General features: G+C 40.6%; 1 protein-coding gene across 4 annotated transcripts in view; it reads right to left on the bottom strand.

Annotated features, from left to right (window-relative positions):
• The window catches only part of N4BP2 (NEDD4 binding protein 2), a 67325-nt gene that overhangs the window by 28977 nt on the left and 15974 nt on the right, over positions 1 to 22374 (bottom strand). For all 4 annotated transcript variants that reach the window (XM_068113946.2, XM_068113947.2, XM_068113948.2 and 1 more), the window contains exons 2-6: positions 12579 to 13833; positions 12344 to 12468; positions 5415 to 5503; positions 5202 to 5278; positions 2063 to 2182 (exon numbers count right to left, since the gene is read on the bottom strand). In XM_068113946.2, the coding sequence (XP_067970047.2) occupies positions 2063 to 2182; positions 5202 to 5278; positions 5415 to 5503; positions 12344 to 12468; positions 12579 to 13833 (1666 nt within the window). The remainder of the gene's footprint in view (positions 1 to 2062; positions 2183 to 5201; positions 5279 to 5414; positions 5504 to 12343; positions 12469 to 12578; positions 13834 to 22374) is intronic.

The following is a 22374-nucleotide window of genomic DNA, read 5'->3' as shown; positions in this document are numbered from 1 at the left end:
TTAGGCCACCCAGCGAGTGTTAATTTTGTTATATACAAGTAATTATATAATGCATGTAATCATTAAATATTAACAAAATTAACAGGTGTTGCCGGGTAACAATGAGTCGCTTCCTGACGGGAATATGAGGAGAGGGGTGATGAGAGGGGGGAGGGAGAGGGGAGAGAGGAGAGGAGGGTGAGGGGGGAGGGGAAGGGAAGGGGAGGAGAGAGAGGGAAGGGGGCGGGGGTAAGGGAGAGGGAGGGGGGAAGGGAGGGGGAGAGAGGGGAGGGTTAGTATATCGCACAAAAATGTTAGTCAATAAAAAAATGGGTACATAAAAACAAAAAGGGAGCTCTGTCTACTGTAACACCATGGCTTGCAAAAGCAGCCTGAATAGCATTCATCAAGTGGTGGTTAATCATATTCAAAAAGGGTGTTATAACACACCCAAACTTCCCCGGCCTTGTGAAGAATTAATTAAGTACACAGGTATTTCTGACTTCATTTGTAGAACCCTCACGAAGAGGCTTAAGCAGTCCAGCAAGTACTCCAACAAAATGGATGATAAGGAACGGCTGGCTTGGCAAGCGACAGCAAGCCGGTTGCTTCTGGTTGAAATGACCAAGGAATTTTAAAAACAGATCGGAGGTACAGTGGAGTGACACCCTATCCCATGGAAGTATGAATTAAGTTAAAAATTATTATCAAGTTAAATTTTAAAAAAACTAACCCCAGAAAGAGAATCACAGCCTCGCTTCAATAAATGAATATATACACTTAGTTATAAAAAATGCCAGATATGATAAATTTTGGCAGATTTCACTCAAGATCTGGACATTTATTTAGCCTACAGGATCCAATCCTCATATCGAAATCCAGATTTTGATGATATGCTTCAATTATGTAATGATAATTATCAATCGTGTTTCCAAGGCAAGGCACGGTTGAGTAGGCTGAAACAAAATGGCGGCTTAAGAACCCAGCGAGTGGCAGTGGGCTGACCAAGATGGGGGGGCTGCCATATTGGTAAGTCTTTTTGGTTTTTTTTCTTATGAGCACCTCGTTAATAATCTTCAAAAAGGATGTTGTAACATACCCGAACACACAGTTTTCATCATTGCAATCTGTTGGAGGTCCAGGTGTATGCATGCAAAGTTTGGGGATGCTAGGTTTCATGGTTTTGGAGTTATGGAGGAGACGGACGGACACTGCCTTTTATTATTATAGATTACTTTCAAACTGGAAAAAAATGACAAAGATTTCTCCTTTGAATTCTTTTTGAAAAATTGATTCAAATACAATTCCACATTTCAATGAAATGTTAAGAAAATTGGTCTGTTTTTGCAAGATTTAAATATGATAGGCCACTGTGGCTCTCTAACATACTGTTGTGGCCTTGCTAAAGTTGATGACATTGTCTAGAAAATTATCAGATGAATTTTGAAGAAACACGACATGTCACGTTGTTGTAAAACGCTTCAATTGTCCAATTTTGAGAATTCCCAACTTGACATTTTAAAATACTTGAAAACAAAAACATGGTGAACTTTTCATGACCATTTTTGAACACTTGAGCTTCTGTAAAAAAAGAGAAACCTCATATATAATATTACATGAGTGTCTACCCTTTAGGGAAAATACATGGGCTATGATAAACTGAAGAAGCCAATTAATGGTTTTCAATCTTCATCAACAGATGCCATATCATTGTCATCAGAGGCATTGTCAAATACATTTTCACATTTATCAGGTCACAGGAATTTGCAACGTTCCGTGCAATGCATGTCAAGCTCGCTGCATCTTTGGTAAAAAAAAATTCTGGTATGAAAGATGTATTCCATAAACCATTATATAGATTAAATCTGTAAAAAACTTATTTAAGTGGAGGAAAATAATGGTTTGGGCAAGCAAAAATGTGGTTTAGACAACTGACAAAAAGTTTTTTAAAAGACACAAGTCTAAGAGGCTTGGGTTAGTGCAGGTTAATTACCTGAGTTATAAAATAACCTGAGTCAGGTATAATATTCATGCAGTCAGCAAAGTGCACTTGTCCAGTTTTAACCAATAAACCACTCATTACCTTGGATTCATCATTGGCTTGGTCTGAAAAGAATTCAAGATTTTGTCAACATCTACTTGGTGTTCATAATGTGCCATCATGCGAGTAATTCTTTCTTTGGATATACCATGAGTGTTTTTCCTGCAAAAGAATAAAGAAAATTACCAGATTTATTCCAACAAAGGATTATATCACTTCAATTGAGAACCAAGAAATGAGCAAGGGATATTGGATGGGATACTGAATGGGTTGACTCAGCCTGTCATCCTTCCGAGGTCGGCTAATTGAGTACCAGTTCACTGGTAATTCCCTGTTTGTCGTTAAAGGCGGCAAAAAGGGTTGGCGTCAGGAAGGGCATCCGGCCGTAAAACATTGCTTCAAATAGGGGACCGAAAAACAACAACAACCACGGTTCCCGAAAAAGGCCAACCCCCGCTTTGCGGGGAAAAATGGCCTCTGAAGGTGGTTATTTTTTTTATTATATACTGAATGGGATACAAGGGATACTGAATATGCAATGAGGTTTTCTAAAACTTGTCTTAGATTAGTGCAGGTGACTTTGCTCAAATAAAGATCTGTAACCACTGATTTTAAGCATGAAACTATAACTAATATCACCTGAAAATTAATTGGTCATACACTCACATGTCACACAGATGGAGAAAAACTACCCTTACACAAGATTTCATTAATTTAGAAATAATTCAAATAAACATATAAATATAGGTTTTTGTGAAAAAAGTTAAATAACATATAAATAAATAAAAAAAGGGTGAAGTCTATGGCATGTCATTGCAAATCCCCATGCTTCCCCACCTTGAGCAAAGTAAAAAAGATGGCAAAAAGTTCCACCAGAAATGACCCAATATCAAATTTTGAGTTAAAAATATTTTTCCCATTTTTACCCTTGTGACCCAAAGTCCCTACACCTTCGGGTATGAACCAGGGGTCAAATCCAAAAAAATCGTTAAATATTTCATGTGTCCCTCAATGCTGATTGCAAATACAAAGTTTCATTAAAAATGTTTTAAAATGTGCCCGTAATTGCATTTTTCGGTATTTGACCTTTTGACCCCACCCTAGGAGTGGGGCCAAACATGACACTGTTATTGCAGCTTCTTGCCATGTGTTTATCATAATTACCAAGTTTGGTGAAATTCTGCCGAACCGTTTAAGAGGCGACAGCAGGATGGACCAATGGCTAGTCGCCGATTACAATATCCCCCAATTTTTTTCAAAAAGCTTGGAGATAATAAAAAGGTTTGGCTCAAACCATGTTTCATAAATAAATTTGCATTTATATTTTAAGCCTTTATTGAAATAGTTTATTGAAATCCTCATAGCCAAGGGCTGAATTGTGAGTATATTAATTTTTTTTATGGGATATTGCCCACCACAAAGCCTACAGGGCCACTCGTGGTGGGGGCTACACAAAGAAAACAAAAGCAGAACAACCAGCCCTTAATGTGACCCTTGGATTGAAACAAGACAAATATAGAAAAGTCTCAATTTTACATTGTTACACAAAATAGGAAGTCAAAATACAATTGAAATTTAACATATGAAGAATAATACATTTTAAAAATCACTATTTTATCTAAACAATAGACAATATTGATGTTTTTTAAAACGATAAAGAAAAATAGTCACATTAAAAGCAAAAAGGCATACACACCATTAGTTTTAAGATTTCAATAATAATAAATAACTGCAATTGTATAATAATGTCTACAAGAAAAAAATAAAATATAAATTCTTTTAAAATGGAATGACACCACGAATGGATATTTACCTGAATTAATAATTCAATTCAGTGACATTTAGTCTGAGAGTTGCAAAAAATCATCAAACAATCCTTAACGTAATGGCATCTATTAAGTGGTACATGTATTATTGTATTAGCAATGTCATGATTCAGCAATCAGGTAAGGTTGAGGATAGGGCTGCTCCAGCACCTCCAGCACCTCCAGCACCTATCTCCCAATGGTAAGGAATCACTTTTAAAATTCTATCAGCTGGATCTGGATCCGGATCTTCACCAAAATTGAAACGATTCTTCCTTGTCACACACACAACCTGTTCACCAAGTTCTGTCCAAGTCCGTAAACAAATTTTTGAGATATCCTGCTATGTATCGTTTTTGGCCCGATCTCCCAATGGTGAAGAATCACTTAAAAAATAAATAATTCTCATATCCGAATCCATATTCAGATCTTCACCAAAATCGAATAAAATCGTCCTTGTCACACACTCAACCTGTCTACTAAGTTTCATCCTAATCCATCCAGAATTTTTAGATATCGTACTATTTATAATTTTTGGCCCTGTCTCTCAATGGTGAAGAATCACTTAAAAATTCTCGCAACCAGATCCGGATCCAGATATTCACCAAAATCTAATCATTTCGTCCTTACACTACATCTCCACCAAATTCCGTCCAAATCCATCCACAATTTTTGAGATATCCTTTTCACAGACAAACTGACATACAGACAGGGGTGAAAACAACCTCCATCCGGTGGACGTAACAAGAAGCTTGTCGACCAACAAGAATGCAATGCTGGTTTCAACCACCATTGATTGCTCTCACATTACTCAACCCTGTCTCCACACAAAAATGTATGTAAAAGCTGCCTCCCCATTGTAGGATGCTGCCTTTGCATCCCAACTTGCTCCCACTGTTGCATTAATGGCCCTCCGTTAATTTGAACTGTCAATCTCCATCCCCACCCAGCCCCAAGCAGTTGTCAAGCACCATATTTTTGTTACTCTTCCCAGATCCAAGTGAAATCCTGCTCACATCCATGTTTCTTTCACATTTGGATTCCTCTCTCCATGTCCAATTATACCCACTTTCCCCTTTAATCCTTCAAGATGTCACAATCTAATTATTTTACCACAGCTATCTTGACTCCAACACCAATGGGCAAAATGATAATGTAAGAAATACAGAAGATGGAGCATGTGTAGCACATTCAAGCTGAAAATGTTTGTGGATGTCTCGCTTTTCCACCCTTCCCTCTGCCGCAATGATATTAAATCCTGAAAGTCTTGCTTTTTACAAAATAAAAAATGAGCTGGGCGCAGAAAAACGATAGTGCAAGAACACAGAAGGCACACAACATGTGGAACACACAATAACAAATATTTTGAAACATACCTTTCTAATTGCCTGGGATTTAATTTCCAAGGTGTATCTGGCTCCGTAAACGTGATGCTGTATTTTCTTTGACGAGCCTTTGGACATAATTTGTTTAACAAAACAGTAACTTTAGTCACACAAAATGTTTCAATTTCTAATATACATAAAAAGGTATATACAAAAACATATTAACAAAGAAATATAATTCCACGAAACACGAGAAATCATTACCATTGCCACGTAAGGTTTCATTTCCCACAACTTGAGATTGGTATTGTCTATGATCACCGGACTCATGCAAGCATCCATTGCCTCCCGCGCTGTTGCACAACAGATAAAGATTCTCCGATGAGTACAAAATGCATCAGAAGCATTTTCAACCATGTACTGTCATATTTTCAAAAACACCCGCAAGTAATCAAAATGTAACAAGTTGTAATATTGAAAGGAAAATCAATGCGCCCAATCCTATATTTGCAAAGGTCGTGGTTATTTGTACCACCGATTCAAACAAGCTGTAAAAAGGATCGGGTACTGTCTTCGATCATGTGAAATGTATTTAAGATGATAATTACCTCCACACCTGTGATGTACTGTAGTGTACTTGCAATTTAGTTATGACAAATAAAATATACACCTCCTCATGTCCCAGAGAGCGGTAAGAATGCCTTCTTGCATTGCAGATGATGTGATGATATCAGGGTGTAATGAAGAAACGTGGAATGAGCCCTCAATAGGCATTGGACTTTGACAGTATTATCATCCGAAACACCTGCACAAAGTGGTCTGGCGATTCCTGCTTTTTTCAAGATGCTTTGTTTCACGACTTCATCTGAACCTTCAGCTTTTATCTATTTTGTGATACCTTGGCTCATGTTACATTTCTATTTTGTATGTGGCTCCATAAACATCCCCTAGGATGGAAGAGAAAAATCAACAACCACATACACCTCTCTCAGGGATACAAAAATGAAAAAAAAACATTCATTTCCCATTTAACGCTCAGTGGTTTGTGCTCAGCAGGCTAAACTCACACTTATGACATGTGTGGACACCACTCACTTTAACATCACAAGGACTCACCATACTGGAAAAGTTTCAAATCATAACGAAAATGCTCAGGACACAATCATGTTTAAAATTATTCCTCATCTCCACTCAGAAGTTCAGTACTTTCCTGTCTCAGAAACAGGAAGTAATATAACTCAGCTGTTTCTTCACTTGCATGCAAGGAGACCAACCAGACATCATGCACCATGTAGCGACAAAAGTTGGAACCATGCAGGTCAAGTGACTGAACTCTCCCTGTGGGAACTCCGTTCAATATATATATACATACATACTCAGTGCCTTCAGAAAGTATTCATACCCCATGACATGACCTTTGTCACATTATGTTGTGTTACAGTCTGAATTGTAAATGGGTTAAATTGAGATTTTTTGTCATTGATCTACACATCTAAACTCCATAATGTCAAAGTGGATTAATTTTTTTGTGAATGTTATCACGTCACTGGTACCCAAAGTATCCTGGGAAGTGACGTTAGTGATGGCCCTTCCCCCAAGCTCAGTGACTGTGTTAAATGTTTGTCGTGTCAGTATGTCCGTGTGTGTGTGTGTGTGTGTGTGTGTGTGTGTGTGTGTGTGTGTGTGTGTGTGTGTGTGTGTGTGAGCTTTATTACAAGCCTTAACCCATGTATATACATATATACAGTCACATGAAAAAGTAAGTACACCCCATGTAAAGTTTTGACTTTTTCAACATATTTCAACATACCGCTATTTGATCTTCATTTCAACAATATTGATAGATAAAGGTGATATAATATAACAAATATCATGAAACATTCACATTTTGTAGTCCATTGTATAATTTAAATAAACATAAATGCAAATTTCGCATGTGGAAAAAGTAAGTACACCCTTGGCTCTAATAGGTGGTATTGCCCCCTTTGGCAGAAACAACCTCATGTAGGCGTTTCTTATAACTGTCTACCAGTCTCTGACATCGACTGGGAGAAATTTTTGCCCACTCCTCCATGCAGAATTCTTTCAGCTGTGCGATGTTTGAGGGGTTTCTTGCATTCACAGCTCGTTTCAAATCCCCCCACAATATCTCGATGGGATTTAGATCCGGGCTTTGACTTGGCCATTCCAGAACCCTCCATTTCTTTCTTTTCAGCAATTCCTTGGTGGATTTACTGGTATGTTTAGGGTCATTGTCATGTTGCAAGGTCCACCTTCGGTTGAGCTTCAACTCTCTGACAGATGGCCTCACATTATCCTCAAGCACCCTCTGGTACAATGAAGAATTAATAGTGGATTCTATGATGGTGAGCTGCCCAGGCCCTGATGCAGCAAAGCTGCCCCAAACCATAATATTTCAACCACCATGCTTTACAGTTGGTATCAGGTTCTTGTGGTCAAATGCTGTCTTTGGTTTTCGCCAAACATGTCTTCTGGTACTGTGGCCAAATAGCTCTACCTTTGACTCATCTGTCCAGAGCACATTGTTCCAGAAGTGCTGGTCTTTGCCGAGGTGTTCATTGGCAAACTTTAGTCTTGCCCTGATGTTCTTTCTGGACAGCAAAGGTTTCCTCCTGGCACACCTCCCATGTAGATCAAATTTGTGCAGCCTCTTTGTAATGGTAGACTCGTGCACTTTGACATCAACAGTGGCAAGAGCTACCTGTAAGTCCCGTGATGACATTCTGGGGTTCTTAGAGACTTCTTTCAGCATCTTGCGGTCTGCTCTCGGGCTGACCTTGCTGGGGCGGCCTGGCCTGAACAAGTTGGCAGTTGTTTGGAATCTTCTCCACTTGTAGATGATCTTCCCGACAGTCGAATGATTGATTTCAAATTGTTTGGAGATCTTTTTAAATCCCTTCACAGACTCGTAGTCATCTATAACCTTCTTTCTGAAGGCCTCAGAAAGCTCTTTTGATCTAGGCATGGTGACGTTGCACACTTCAACAACAAAGAGCAAACCAAACGAAATGTCTGAGGTTTAAATAAGACAGGTTCCTCCAAGATCCTCTCTAACAATGTTCTAATCATTTGCACCTGAGCTGGTGCACCTGATTCTAATTTTATGTATTTGAAGAAGTGATAAATGTAAGGGTGTACTTACTTTTTCCACATGCGAAATTTGCATTTATGTTTATTTACATTATACAATGGACTACAAAATGTAAATGTTTTATGATATTTGTTACATTATATCACCTTTATCTCTCAATATTGTTGAAATGATCTAGGCAGATGATGTTGAGAGAGAGGAAGACAAATGATGAATTGCGAAAGATGATGGGAATATTGCCTGTGATTGATGCTGTGAAGAGGAACAGGTTGAGATGGTTTGGTCATGTATTGAGGAAGGATGAAAGTGACTGGTTGAGAAGTGATGGAAGTTAATGTAGAAGGAAGTAGAGGACGGGGAAGACCGAGAAAGACTTGGCTAAAGATGGTGGAAGAAGAAATGCGGGCAAGGGGGTTAACAAGGAGAGATGCAGAAAATAGGGCAAAATGGAGAAGATTGTCATGGGGACCGCAAGGCTAACCCCCGCTCTAGCAGGGAACATGGCCTTAAAATGCATGTTGTTGTTGTTGTTGTATTGTTGAAATGAAAATCAAATAGCTGTATGTTGAAATATGTTGAAAAAGTCAAAACTTTACATGGGGTGTACTTACTTTTTCACGTGACTGTATATATTGTTGCGGTTTTTAGAACGTTCACATGTAAATTTAGTAGTAAATTCCCTTATAAATAACCCCTGTGTACATTTCCCTTTAATTGGCTGTTAATTGAAATAATTGCACCTTAGTTCGTCCACATTGCAACACGTAGGACACCATAGGACCTCTCCGTAGTTATTTCATTATTATGTGTTTCAGTTAAGGACCTGTTCCCAATAGTTGACTCTGCGTTGCATCAAATCAAATAAGATAGATCCCTTTTCAATTTTCCCCAATCGCCTCTGCCAAGTGCCAGTGACAGTTGGGCTGTTTTCTTCGCGCCAAAACCCCATTGCCCACGAGGCCAGGATCAGGGAAGAAAGGGCGTGGCCCCACCTCGTCATAAAAGGGTGGAGCCAGGGAGCCCTCGTCGTCAAGGGTGGAGCCGGAGAGCCCTCGTCACCAAGGGTGGAGCAAAAGAGCCCTTGCCAGCCAACCAGCGCCGAGGTGAGAAAACAGGCAGGCGTGTCATCGGGTCCGGCGGCTTCATACGGCCAAGGCCAATAAAAGCAAGAGAAGGGACTGCTTACGCAGACAAGCAAGGAGAAGGCACGACCAGGAGATGAGCTTCAGAAGCAGATGAGACAGGAGCACTGAGAGACGCGCAAGGTTTTTGGAGTTGGACAAAGAAGGTTCAAGAGAGTAGCCCCTGCCGCGTGAAGCTACGAGACGCTGCTTCAAAACAGCCCCTGCCGCATGAATCGCTGACACGCTGTTTCGAGCGGCCCTGCCGTGTGAACCCGAGTGCAGGGAGTCGGCGGCTGCTCACTTCCAGCCCTGCCGTTCTGCACAGACCTGAACCTTCTCCTTCCAGCCATTCATTCCTGCCTGCAATTCCCCATTCGTGCACGTGAGTTTGTTCTGTTCGTCTTGTCCTGGGTATAAGTTAAGCCTGTATAGTTTAAGGAATTGCGCTGTGTCTTCTGCTCCTTCTGCAAATGACTTTCGTTTCTCTCCTTTGGTTTTGTACATAATTAATTAATAAATACCTGTTCCTCCTTATTCTTTGGTTTTCATTCTCGTCCGATCGTCTTTGTCTTTTCCCAATTGAGTACCTATGGCGCGATTTTGGCCGAACCGCTTTATAATCGGGTTAGTCATTGTTAACGGCCCGCGCCGCAGTTCGCTTCGCTCGGTGCAATCTATCCATTACGCTGCGGCTCGGGCGGGAGTATTTCCTCACGTACCGGAAGGCACTGGTACTTAGGTCATAGGAAGGATTGGCCTAATACCCTATTCAGCGCTGACCGGGCGTGACGTCATACACCCAGGAACGGAGACGGCCAGCTTAACAAGACAAGGGGATTAAACCCCCCTTGCTAAGGGGAGTGCCCTTTTTGATTGATTGAACTGATTTCATACCATCAGTGGTGAACCGCCATTAAGGTATCCCATCCAGCAATGCTGTACCTTAATGGGAGCGATAAGTGCCATCTGCCACATGGCACATTACCTCTGGTATCCACCCATTATATGGAATCCCCTGGATGCAGCCGGGAGCAAACCAATCCAAATATATGTGCAGTTCTCCAGCTTTCAATGAGCGCAAGTAATGACGTCACTGCCATGTACATACGCTCTGCCTGTCAAGCTCTCAAGAGAACCCTCTGACAGAGCAGAATTTTGATCTTAGTTCAGATACTGTCATAAGTGAATGTAAAACTCACAGTTACCGACCTGGTTTCGCCCTTTTTTGGGGCTCATCAGGGCAACGCAGTGAGTACTGCATACACTTATGACTCTGAAAACCTTTCGGTTATATACCAGTCACTATGCGATTTCATACCATCAGTGGTGAACCGCCATTAAGGTATCCCATCCAGCAATGCTGTACCTTAATGGGAGCGATAAGTGCCATCTGCCACATGGCACATTACCTCTGGTATCCACTCATTATATGGAATCCCCTGGATGCAGCCGGGAGCAAACCAATCCAAATATATGTGCAGTTCTCCAGCTTTCAATGAGCGCAAGTAATGACGTCACTGCCATAAACTGTGAGTTTTACATTCACTTATGACAGTATCTGAACTAAGATCAAAATTCTGCTCTGTCAGAGGGTTCTCTTGAGAGCTTGACAGGCAGAGCGTATGTACATGGCAGTGACGTCATTACTTGCGCTCATTGAAAGCTGGAGAACTGCACATATATTTGGATATATATATATATATATATATATATATATATATATATATATATATATGTATGTATGTATGTATGTATATACATATATATATATATATATATATATATATATATATATATATATATATATATATATATATATATATATATATATATATATATATATATACAGTATATATATATATAACATACATCGCTATTCGAGCTTAAGGGGCAAAGCCCATATGGCCTTGTTCGCTAAATCAAAGTGTGCAATGTTTAAACCAATTTTGGGCACATAATTGCATGAAATTTGTGAACCAGGATGTAGATCAAGACACTGTAACAAGGCCACATTTGTGGGACGTTACCCCGTCTACAAAGCTTATGCCAAAAGTTCTGAACTTTTAAGGCACATCATTCAAGATACAGGAAACTCGCTGGCATATGGCAGTTTGAAGCATGTCATATTAGTTACTCGTATTTGGGTTTTTTGGCAAAGGGCCAAAACAGCTGTTACCTCCATATAACGAACAGCAAGATATCCTTGCAATGCCACTGCCTCATTGATCTCACAGCACACTCAATGAGACACAACCAAACCAAATTGATAAAGCTTTGTTGGGAGTGATTAACCTTCTTTCAGAACTAGCTCCTGTTCTAGCAAGAACTAGCTCTTGTTGAGCAGAGGGAGATGATGCGGGAACCATGCGAGTGTGCTTCTGAATTTATTTGAGACACGGTATTCCATAATTAGATCAAAAATCATAGAAATATGACATATTATACTTGTTAATAGCGTCAATAATAGCATCATCATCATCATCATCGATATTCACTCTCGAAATATGGTCGAAATGTGATTGACGAAATGAGTAACTGAACTTGTCTGTTTATTTCCAAATTGGACTATTTTCTGATCTGCGATCAAGGAAGAAATTCCATCAATTGATAAGCAAAACACAAAATATAATGGTGATAAGTAAAAAAAACAAAAAAACAATTCCATGAAGAGTGAGAAGTGACTCTTTCACATAAAACTCAACATCACAAAACCCAAGGTTCTTTAATCGATTGATTTTAACTGGCAGGTGGATGTAGTCCAAACTTGCTGCAGTAAAGAGTAACCACACAATTTATATCCATGACATCATGCGTTTTTGAAAGGTGCATTGTTGCAATATCAGTGGCTAATAAATAAATACTTTTACATTTTATCTCAAAGGGAAGGCAAGTAATTATATATTATAGATGCCAAGAAGTACTTAGTCAAAAAGCGATCAGGATTCACATTTCATTACCTCTTTTGTGATTCCATTCATGAGACTCAGAGAGAAGATCCGGGTTGTAGGAATATATTCCGCCTCGCACAAAATAATCATCAGTGCTTAATACTACTGCATCTTTATTCTCCGTTCTCATCTTCCTGAGAAGTAAAACAACGTTTATCAACAGGTTAAAACAGTTACACTTTTCAGTTATAAAGCTTTACATAAAAAGATAGCAACTCAAATAAGTAGAATCGTCCATTCTGACCTGGCCAGTGTTGACTTCCCAGAGCCTGGTAAACCTCGAAGCAAAATGAGCACCTTGTGCCCTCTGACTATTGGTATTTTGGCAACAGTGCTGGGCTGCTGCAACCTCCAGTTCAGGCTGGCAGATTCCTTGGCACAAACTGGTACTTTGGGCACAATGAATGTTGGCCATGTTGCCTTTGGACCATATTGCCTTTCGGTGTGCTGGCCAAACTTTCCAGCCCATGGTGCCTGCTGCCAAGGTGTTTTCAAGGTGTAGGGACGAATGCCTGAGCAATCACCAATTGCTGAAGGTGGGGCACTCTGCCAGCTTCTCCAAGTTGGCATTAGTGAGACGTGTGGCATACCTGTATGGCCACGTGGATCCTCTAAGGTAAAGGTGTTGGAAGCCTGAAAATAATCTCCTGACGAACTGAGTGTGGCATTATACAAATTCAGTTTGGCATTATGAGTCTCTATTGCAACGACTGGGGGATTTATAGTTATGTCTGCTTTGCTCTGCTCACCATCTTTACACAGAACTTGTGGAGCATTTGTGGAACCTGAACACTCAATCTCGCTCTTCTCAGCACCAATAATGTTTGGTAAAACAAGTGAAGGAGCTTTTGCAGTGGCAGCACATTTGTTGTTGACAGTGCCTTTAGGATCCTCTATAATCAGCTCGTCCATGCAACCAGCATCACAAGTTTTATAATCAGAGGTGACAAAGCTACCGACACGATTATTCCTATAAAAATCACTTTGTGTCACGTTTTCTAAGAATGGATGCCAATTGTTGAATCCGTTTTGATAGTATTTTGTGCCCAGGTTTCTGTCATTTAATGCAGTAAAATGTGAAGAGTACATATCTTGCCCATGTGATACATTTCCAGGGATAAAAGTTGTATACGAAAGCCTTTCAAGACGATGGGCATCTCCCTGTGGCTGTTTCGGCATGACATCACCAGTCGGGAAAGAAAATGCTTGAGAATTTTGAGACTGCTTGTTTTTAGGGTAAAAAGTATCCATTGTGTCTCCACAAGTACTGCTGCCCCCCATGCCAGCCTGATGAATGTCCATTTTATAATCATTCCTGTGATTTTGTTTTGGAGAGTCGGTGACATCAATTGGTTCTCGCACACAGTGCGCACCAAGGGAGGGTGTTGGAACTGAAATACCATTTCCGGTATCCTGTGCAAGTGCAGATTTTGTTTCAGCAAACATAGTTAATCGAGCTTCATCATTTAGTTCCAGGAGTGAATCCATGGCAACATCAGCTGGTGGAAAACAAATTGTGGAAAAAAAATAATCAGGAAACAGGAATATGTTCCAGTAATAATTGCCCAAGTACTAGTGGCAAAAGGCAAACTCAGAATTGTATTGAAATATATCTATATATATATATATATATAGTAATATACACTACTATGAAATATACCAGTCAAGGATGGGTGATGGGATGGAATGGCATTTAATATGACAAGAGCACCACATAACAACAATCACTTGAAGAGTGGAATAAATGGAGACAACAACAATCTCATAATCCTGGGCTTGACACTCCATCCATTGGAATGCAGCGACGTCATCTGGTATGGTGAATGCTTTGGCAAAAGTCGTTTTGACTGAACCGAACAGAATAAAAGGAGGAATTTAAATGCTGCAAGTGGACTTGCAAGATATTGTGAATTATCTCTAAAACGTTTGATGAGGATGCACAAAGCGGCGAGAAATGAGATAGGAAAGGGACAGACAACGGGACAGGTATAGATTATAATTTTTGGGTGGAGGGAATTGGGGGTTCTTTTTTGAAAATCGTCTAAATTCCAAGTGCTGCCCCTCCCAGCCGTGCATCCTCATTGCTCCTCCCAGCTGTGCATCCGCACTGCCCCTCCCAGCCGTGCTGCACCTCCAAGCCATACCTGCACACTGACCCTACCAGCCATGCCTCAGAGCTGCCCATTCCCAGCCGTACCTCCGTGCTGCCCCTCCCAGCCATTCCTCCACGATGCCCCTCACAGCCGTGCCTCCACGATTCACCTCAGAGCCGTACCTCCGCGATGCCCCTCAGAGCCGTTCCTCCTCGCTGCTCCCTTATTGCCGTGCCTCTGCACTGCCCCTCCCAGCCATGCTTGTGTATTGCTCCACCCAGCCATGCCTGCATGCTGACCCTCCCAGCCATGCCTACACGCTGCCCCCCAGGTGTTCCTCCATGCTGCCCTCTGAGCCATGCCTCAACACTACCCCTCCCAGATGTACCTGCAAGCTTCCCCTCCCAGCCATGCCTCCGCCCTTCCCCTCCCAGCCATGCCACCGCCCTATACTTTCCAGCCGGGCCCAGCCACTGCCTCCATGTTTCCACTTCCAACCACATCACTGCACTACCTTTTTACACTTTGTATTAACTCGCTCTTCCATGATGCTCAATTTGGTATCTACAAAAAGGGCTTTTTGCAAATGAAAATAAAATGCATATATTAATAATGTCTGAGTTGCTTTGAAAACTAATCACATATTTCCAGAATCATTTATCTGGGTACCCTGATGCTGATTGTTCTCCGAAGTTGAATACTCAGAAAACACAGGTTTGAACCCAATGTCATACATTAATGTTTGTGTGTTAATATTCTTCCCCTTCAGAAACTTATGTACAGGCTCAGTATTATGAAAACATGTGATCTTGGTAGGCACAAGGCTTACATAGATTAACATGTCCTTCAATAGGCTTTAAAAACATTCACTTGAGAGCATTTTCTTTTGAGAAATCATTTATTCCATTATTGGCAATTTGTTTATTCAACGTCATGTATTAGCAAGGGTGGTTAACAGAACATACTTGATCTTCCATTCTTTACAGAAAAATACGCTTGCATGACTTGAGCTGATCGAACTAAGACATGCAATCAGATTTTAAACCTTCACAGTTCCAGACTATTCAATCAAGAAAAATGACAACTTGGTGAACGCAATACACCATTGACCAATTCCATACCTGCAATTAAACTGACAGTATAGGTGGTGATATGAGGATCATCTGAATTCTTAGAGAAAACAATAGAATAGACTCTTAACAAGACATTATCTCAGCCAAAAAGATGAACTTGACAAGATGAACATGTTAAATAAAATGCAATTAATCCCTTTTGCTCCATAGCTGCAAATTATCCATAGGCCCAACAATGAAATATATTGTTTTATAAAGGCTCAGTACAAAGACTGGGTCATGACTCTGCTCATCTTCGGGATGGGGGCAGGAGTTTGGAATTTAGCCAGGGTGCCGGCTATAACAGGCCTACTCTTCATGAAAGAGACCGTTGGATATCTACCATTCACCAACGGCCAATGTTGAAAAAAGGGTCTTCCATATTAATGTCCTTTTGATGGATAGCGCACACATTGGTGCACCACACTAGATGCAAAACTCTAGGTGACAGTTGATAGCTGCGTCGAGATTCAAACCCAGGATTAAGTTCAATGGCGAGTACACATACCTCTACGTCTCGGCTATCCGAACAGCAAAAATTGAATTAAAAGAACAAAGAGGAAAATGTGGATTGTCAAGTTTGAGCTGCTGATTGTTGCACTCCATGCTCAGTCAATCGTTGGATAACCCCACAAGATCACGCATTATTACCTCCACCACCGAAGGACAGAGGTTATATTTTCACCCCTGTTTATCTGTCTGTGAGCAGGATATCTCAAAAAGTTATGGACAGATTCGGATGAAACTTGATGGACAGGTTGGGTGTGTGACAAAGATGAATTGCTTTGATTTTTGTGAACTTCCGGATCCGGATACGAGAATTTTTTTTTTTAAGTGATTCTAAAGTTTAACTATTAGTGTTGGAGCATTTGTTTTCCCGTGGGCATTTTGTGAACATTTTATTTTCTTGGCTGGAAATTGTAGTTTAGGATGTTAGAAAACAAATGAAATAGGGCGCCAATTTTTTTCAGCGGGTTTTAGTGTGTTTTTATGCAAATGAATTATGACGTCATTTCTCGCAAAGTAAACAGGTATCCGAATCGTATTGCGCTGAATAATTAACTACGTAAATAAGGGTACGCGTTGCACACGTATAGGTCTATGGGAGGAGCGCGGTTCAACTCACCACCATGCTCTGGTCATACAAATTCCTGGTTCTTGTTCATCATTTGAACAGCTGATACTTGTGGATTGTTCTGCTCATTGTAGGTCTATAAGGGTACTGTGCCTGAAAAATTACTGTGCCCTGGCATGCCCCCAAAATTTGACAATGGTATGTATTCAGTTATTTCGCTCCTAATACGAGTGAAAATGTATCAAACTTGCCTCAGATTTTTATTTTGTACTGTTATTACTATTATATAATTATAAGTGAATTGGTCTTTCGTCACAACAATTAACAAATCTGAATAGCACTTTATTATTGTTAGATCACTACAAAAACAACTCATGTTTCTAATGTTGTAACAGTCTATGACTCAAATGCAATACCTAAAATGTGATGTCAATCTTTATGCTTTCTTTCAGGTATCTCAAGACTATTGAACAATTAAGAAATAAAAGGCACGCCCAAGCAAACCATTACTACTGTGAGATTCAACCATGGAGAGTCCTCCTGTGAAACGACCACGGATATAACTTTTAAACGACTACAGTATGTGTATAATATGTCAGAAAATATCTAGTGAGCGGCTTGTGAAGGAACCTGATAAAGGAACTTTAAAGAACATTCTTCACTATGTGACAGACCGAGCAAAATATGGTGAAATTGTCTTCCATGAAGCAAGTAAACGGTTGGAAAATGCCACTGAGGATACGCTAAAACGTGACGGTGCAACTTATCATGTCAGTTGTAGAAAAGATCTTGTGAATTTACAGAAACTTTCCAGGGCCAAAATAAGATATCAAGAAGCACTCACTTCCAAGAACGTCAACGTACTATTGCGGACATCAGGGCGGCCATCGACTTCGTCATCCCCTCAAGAATTTGAGCCTGCAAGATCTTCATATAAACAGCGCCCTTCCCGTTCGTTCACTGCTAGATATGACAAGAATCTATGCTTTTTTGTCAAACGCATAAAGAGAAAGAACCTGTCCATGCTATACAGAGTGCAAGCCGTGGAAAGCAGCTTCATGATTACGTGAAAAATTGTGACAAAGATATCTACAAAGTGTACCTAAGTAGTGCTATTCATTCCGAAGATGCACTCTCCATAGATGTGAAATATCATCGAATTTGCTGGCAAAGTCACGTTGCTCACGGTTCTGGATGTTCAAGTTCTAGTACCGCCTCTAAGAAACAGTCGATAAATGAGAAAGAGGTTGCTGCCAAGGTGGAATATCTTGATATCATACGAGATTTGCTTGAAAAGAGTAAGATACTGTCGATGGATGCTGTGCATACAGCTTACCTGACGATCTTAGAAGAACATAACTGCGAGATTACGCCTAGTCGTAAAAGCACGCGACGTTTGCTCACAGAAAATATTGAGGGCATTGACTTTATCCCTGCCACACGTTGAAATGAGTCAGATCGCTTCTGTTTCAGTGCAGCTAAGATAGCCGCAATTGAAGCAGCTCTCTGTGAATCCAATATCAACGATGACATGAAAATGATCTTCAACTGTGCCAAAGTTCTGCGAAAGGACATTCTTGATGCCCCACGTTGGTCTTTTGATGGCACACTAGGGTCAGATTTAAGTGCAAACATTCCTACAAGGCTTCTTACATTTCTCCAATGGATTACGAGAGGCGTGGCAACTGAGCTCCCAACTGAAAAGTGCAGAAATTACGCAAATCAGAAAGCATCAACGATAGCACAACATATTATGTATGAAGCAAAATCTGACAGACAGGTGCGCTACCGGCCAGATTCAACAGGACAAGAAGCTTCATTTCGCCATCGGCAGGAGTACCCTGTCCAAGTTGGAACTGGCATCTTTGTTCACCAAAGAACTAGAAGCAAAACATTAATAGACTATCTTCACCATCAATAACCCTTTCCTGGTAGCAGATGAGGAGCTTGTAAACATCATCACCAAAGCAATCATGCCAGATTCGCGAGTCAAAGAAGCGTTGACGCGAGCAGATATCATTGGGCAAGAGTTATTTCTGAAATTCGTTAGAGAGCGGCTTGTTGACAGAACGATCAATATTTGGAGCCCAATGAAGAAAGTAAACCTACAGACGTGGACAGTTGCTAGAAAGGCCAAGAAGAGTAGTGCAACTGCCAGTGTCTCAGCCATGAAGGATGACAGAGCACTTTTTGCACGTTTCCTGGTGGTGATATTGTCCCGACCTGAAATTGACCTGAGGCAGAGCATAGGTGAATTTGAGTTTGCCGTGTCTCCTCGCTCACTCTTCACACTAGACGGAAACCTGCGATCATGTCATGCCAAAAGCAAGCTTATGACAATTTTGGAAGGTCTACCTCCAAACCAAAAACCTGACATCCAGGCCTACGAGCAGCACATGTCTAATCGAGTTACAATCATCGATGCCATGGCTATAGTTCAATCTATGGGAAAGCCCACTTGGGTGAGAACAGCCCTTGATCTTGCTGAACATTTTTTGCATGTCCTGGAACATAAGAGCAATGACGTTGATGAGGTTCATATTGTGTTTGACCGTTATGACGTGGAAAATTCGCTCAAGGAAAGGACACGCAAGGCTCGTCAAGGAAACCGCAGAAGTATTGCCTACAACATATCCGATGACGCTGTTATTGAAAAGGTCACACTGCAGCAGCTTCTCAGCAATCAGGACAGCAAGCAGAACCTGGCTCATTACTTGGCATCTCACATCCTCAAGCGTCATCAACAATCTGACATGATATATGTTATAACCCTGAAAGATGAATGCAGGTCCAATAAGCTCTCAGTGGATAACCTACACTGCACTCAAGAGGAGGCAGATACGCAGATGCTGCTCCATGCACTTGATGCAACCCGGAGAGGTGCCACGTCGATTTGCATCCAAAGTCCAGACACGGACGTGTTAGTTCTAGCCTTATGGTGCTACCCAGACTTATGTGATGACACAACTATGATTGCTGGAACCGGTAGTAAGTGACGTGTCATCAATCTAGGACTAATATACAATGCTCTAGGAGAAGGGCAGGCTTCAGCACTTCCGGGATTCCATGCCCTTAGTGGGTGCGATCAAATAGGAACATTCTGCGGGAGATCCAAAATATCATGGTGGAATGCACTGCAGAAGGCCGATGATAGTATAGTACAGGCACTGGGTAATCTCGGAAATGCGCAGAATCTCCAGGAAGATGACATCAGCCTACTCGAACGTTACATATGTCAACTCTATGTGCCTGGAACACCAATTTCTTCAGTGAAAGACATGCGCTGGTATCTCTTCAGCAAGAGACAGTATACTGATGAAAAACTACCCCCAACAAAGGCCGCTCTAATAGAAACGATTAACAGAGCTAACTATGTTGCATTGGTGTGGAAACAATGTCGTAACCCACGTCCAAGTCTTCCTGACCCAACCTCTCATGGATGGTGCCTAGATGGTGATAGACTTCTCCCAGTTCCAACGAAACTTTTGCCAGCGCCTAAGGCAGTGTTGGAGCTTGTGAGATGCGGATGCAAAGGAAACTACGTCACCTTGAGTTGTTCTTGCAAGAAACATAATCTGAAATGTACAGATACCTGCATCGCTTGTGAAAAAAACTGTGAGAACAGAAACGAACTATTGAGGAATGCTGGCGATGAAGACGAGAGCAACGATGGAGATCTCCACATTTAACTTATAAACGCAGGTATGGGTACAAACTAGTAGATTGTTCAAATGTACATTCCTATCCCAAACGTAATTTGCATAATCAAAGTATTTGTTCTATCTTCGATAGAAGCAAGATGTACTCTTCAAACCCCAAAAATTATTGAAACGTTTAAATACTCAAAGAACAATTGATGCTAATGTATGAACTTGTCCAATGGGTTTTATTACATCAAATGCAATTTGCATACAAAGGGCTACAATTAGGCAATTTGCTTTCAATTACTATTTTTTAGTGGCTAAACGTATTCTAAATAACAACGACCAAAAGGAAACATTAAAATGTTTAAAACTATGAAGTGTTCAAGAACAATAACAGGAGCATATGGTCCTATACAATAGGTATTATGACGTAATCTTTAATTTGCATAAAAATGGTCGAAAATATGCATAAAAAAATTGGCGCCCTATTTTAAATTATTCAGCTAGGTCTAAATAACAAATCCCAACAAAGAAAGCAAAATGTTCACAAAATGCCCACGGGCCCCAATATAGTGACATACACTCCAACACTATATTGAGAGATATGGCCAAAACGAAATATAGCATGATAGTTCAAAAAGTTGTGCATGGATTATGACAAACCTTGGTGGATGAGTTGGGTAGGTGATGAGAACAAGCCGAATCGATGTTGATTCAGGTCTGGATTCAGATCCAGCCTATCAGTGGGATACAAAACGTAAATTGTTCAGCCTGGTGGAGGTAGGCGCTCTTCCGAGTGCCGTTCTAAGTTTGTTACCCTCGCCTTAGGAGAGGGTATTGTATTTGAGTCCGTTTGTTTGTTTGTTTGTCTGTTTGTCCACACAGAATAAATATGATTTTCTCTGCAACCGTTTGTCCAATTGACAGGGAATTTTCACCATAAATGGAACTCCACCTGTAAAAAAAATTTCATGATAATTATGACATCATAGGTCACGTGGTTCGGCCGCCATCTTGGAAAAACCGAAAACATTTGCACCTCTATAATCTCCGAAAGCACTGCATATAAAAAATTGAGACATGGCTCATTGTAAAGAACTCTCCATGTGGAATAATATCTGTTAATGATGATGTCATAGGTGCCTCCATTATGACGTCATAATTTGACAAGTACAAAACTTCATCCGATCAAGATGAAATTTCTAAAGCATAATCTAGGAATAAATTGGTGTAGAAAAAAAAAATGACGTCATTGGTCAGTGTCACGTGGTTCGGCCGCCATATTTGATTAAACACAAAAGCCTTAAAAACCACTGAAAACATATCCTGGCGAGGGTTTGCAAGCTCTGATTGCTCTTTCTTGTTTGCCTTTGTCCTAAGGGTGCCATGCTTCACAATCGCAAGCGTGCTGTGAATCTCTTCGCTTCTTTGGTTTAGTTTCCTGAATAAATGCTTCCCATTTTTGGACTTAAATACTGAAGGATGTAATAAAAAGACCCTGCCAATTCGCTGATGGCATAGAGCTTCTTCCTTCCCTAACTGAGTCCCGTTGACAGAAAAATTACGACATGTCTTGGCAGCACTTTTATATCCTGCAGCAATAGATTATAGGTGGGAAAGTTTTCTTTCTTCAAGTGCTGAATGCTCTATAATCTGCTCATACCGGCTGATGATGTAGACATTGTTGCTTTCTAAAACAGTACATTTTGTTGGACTTATTTTACCTGAGTGTTCAGGACTTAATAGATGCACCAAATTTAACACTAGCAACCATATTAAAAGAATATGCATCTTTGTAGGTGAATAAAATATTCAAGATATGCATTACTTATCAAATAAATATTGTGCAGTACTCATTGTGACATATGGATTGTGATGGATTTTGGAGACCCCTGGGGTAGTGCATACCAAAGCACATAAAGACCCAAGTGTACTTATTTCGTAGAATATATTGTGTAGCTAACGTTGGCACCCTGCGTTCAATATGGGAAGGGGAGAATGTGTTGTGCTTGGAGTACCATCAGTACTATTGTCATTCTTTGTTCTTGTCGCTCTACAACATAATCAGGGTTTACTAATCAGTAAAATGGGTTAAAGTTCAGATCAGGCCATAAAT

Source organism: Myxine glutinosa, chromosome 4 (genome assembly GCF_964187855.1).
Source record: "Myxine glutinosa chromosome 4, kmMyxGlut1.1, whole genome shotgun sequence".
Taxonomy (NCBI): Eukaryota; Metazoa; Chordata; class Myxini; order Myxiniformes; family Myxinidae; genus Myxine; species Myxine glutinosa.
This window is presented reverse-complemented; position numbering and strand designations above follow the sequence as displayed.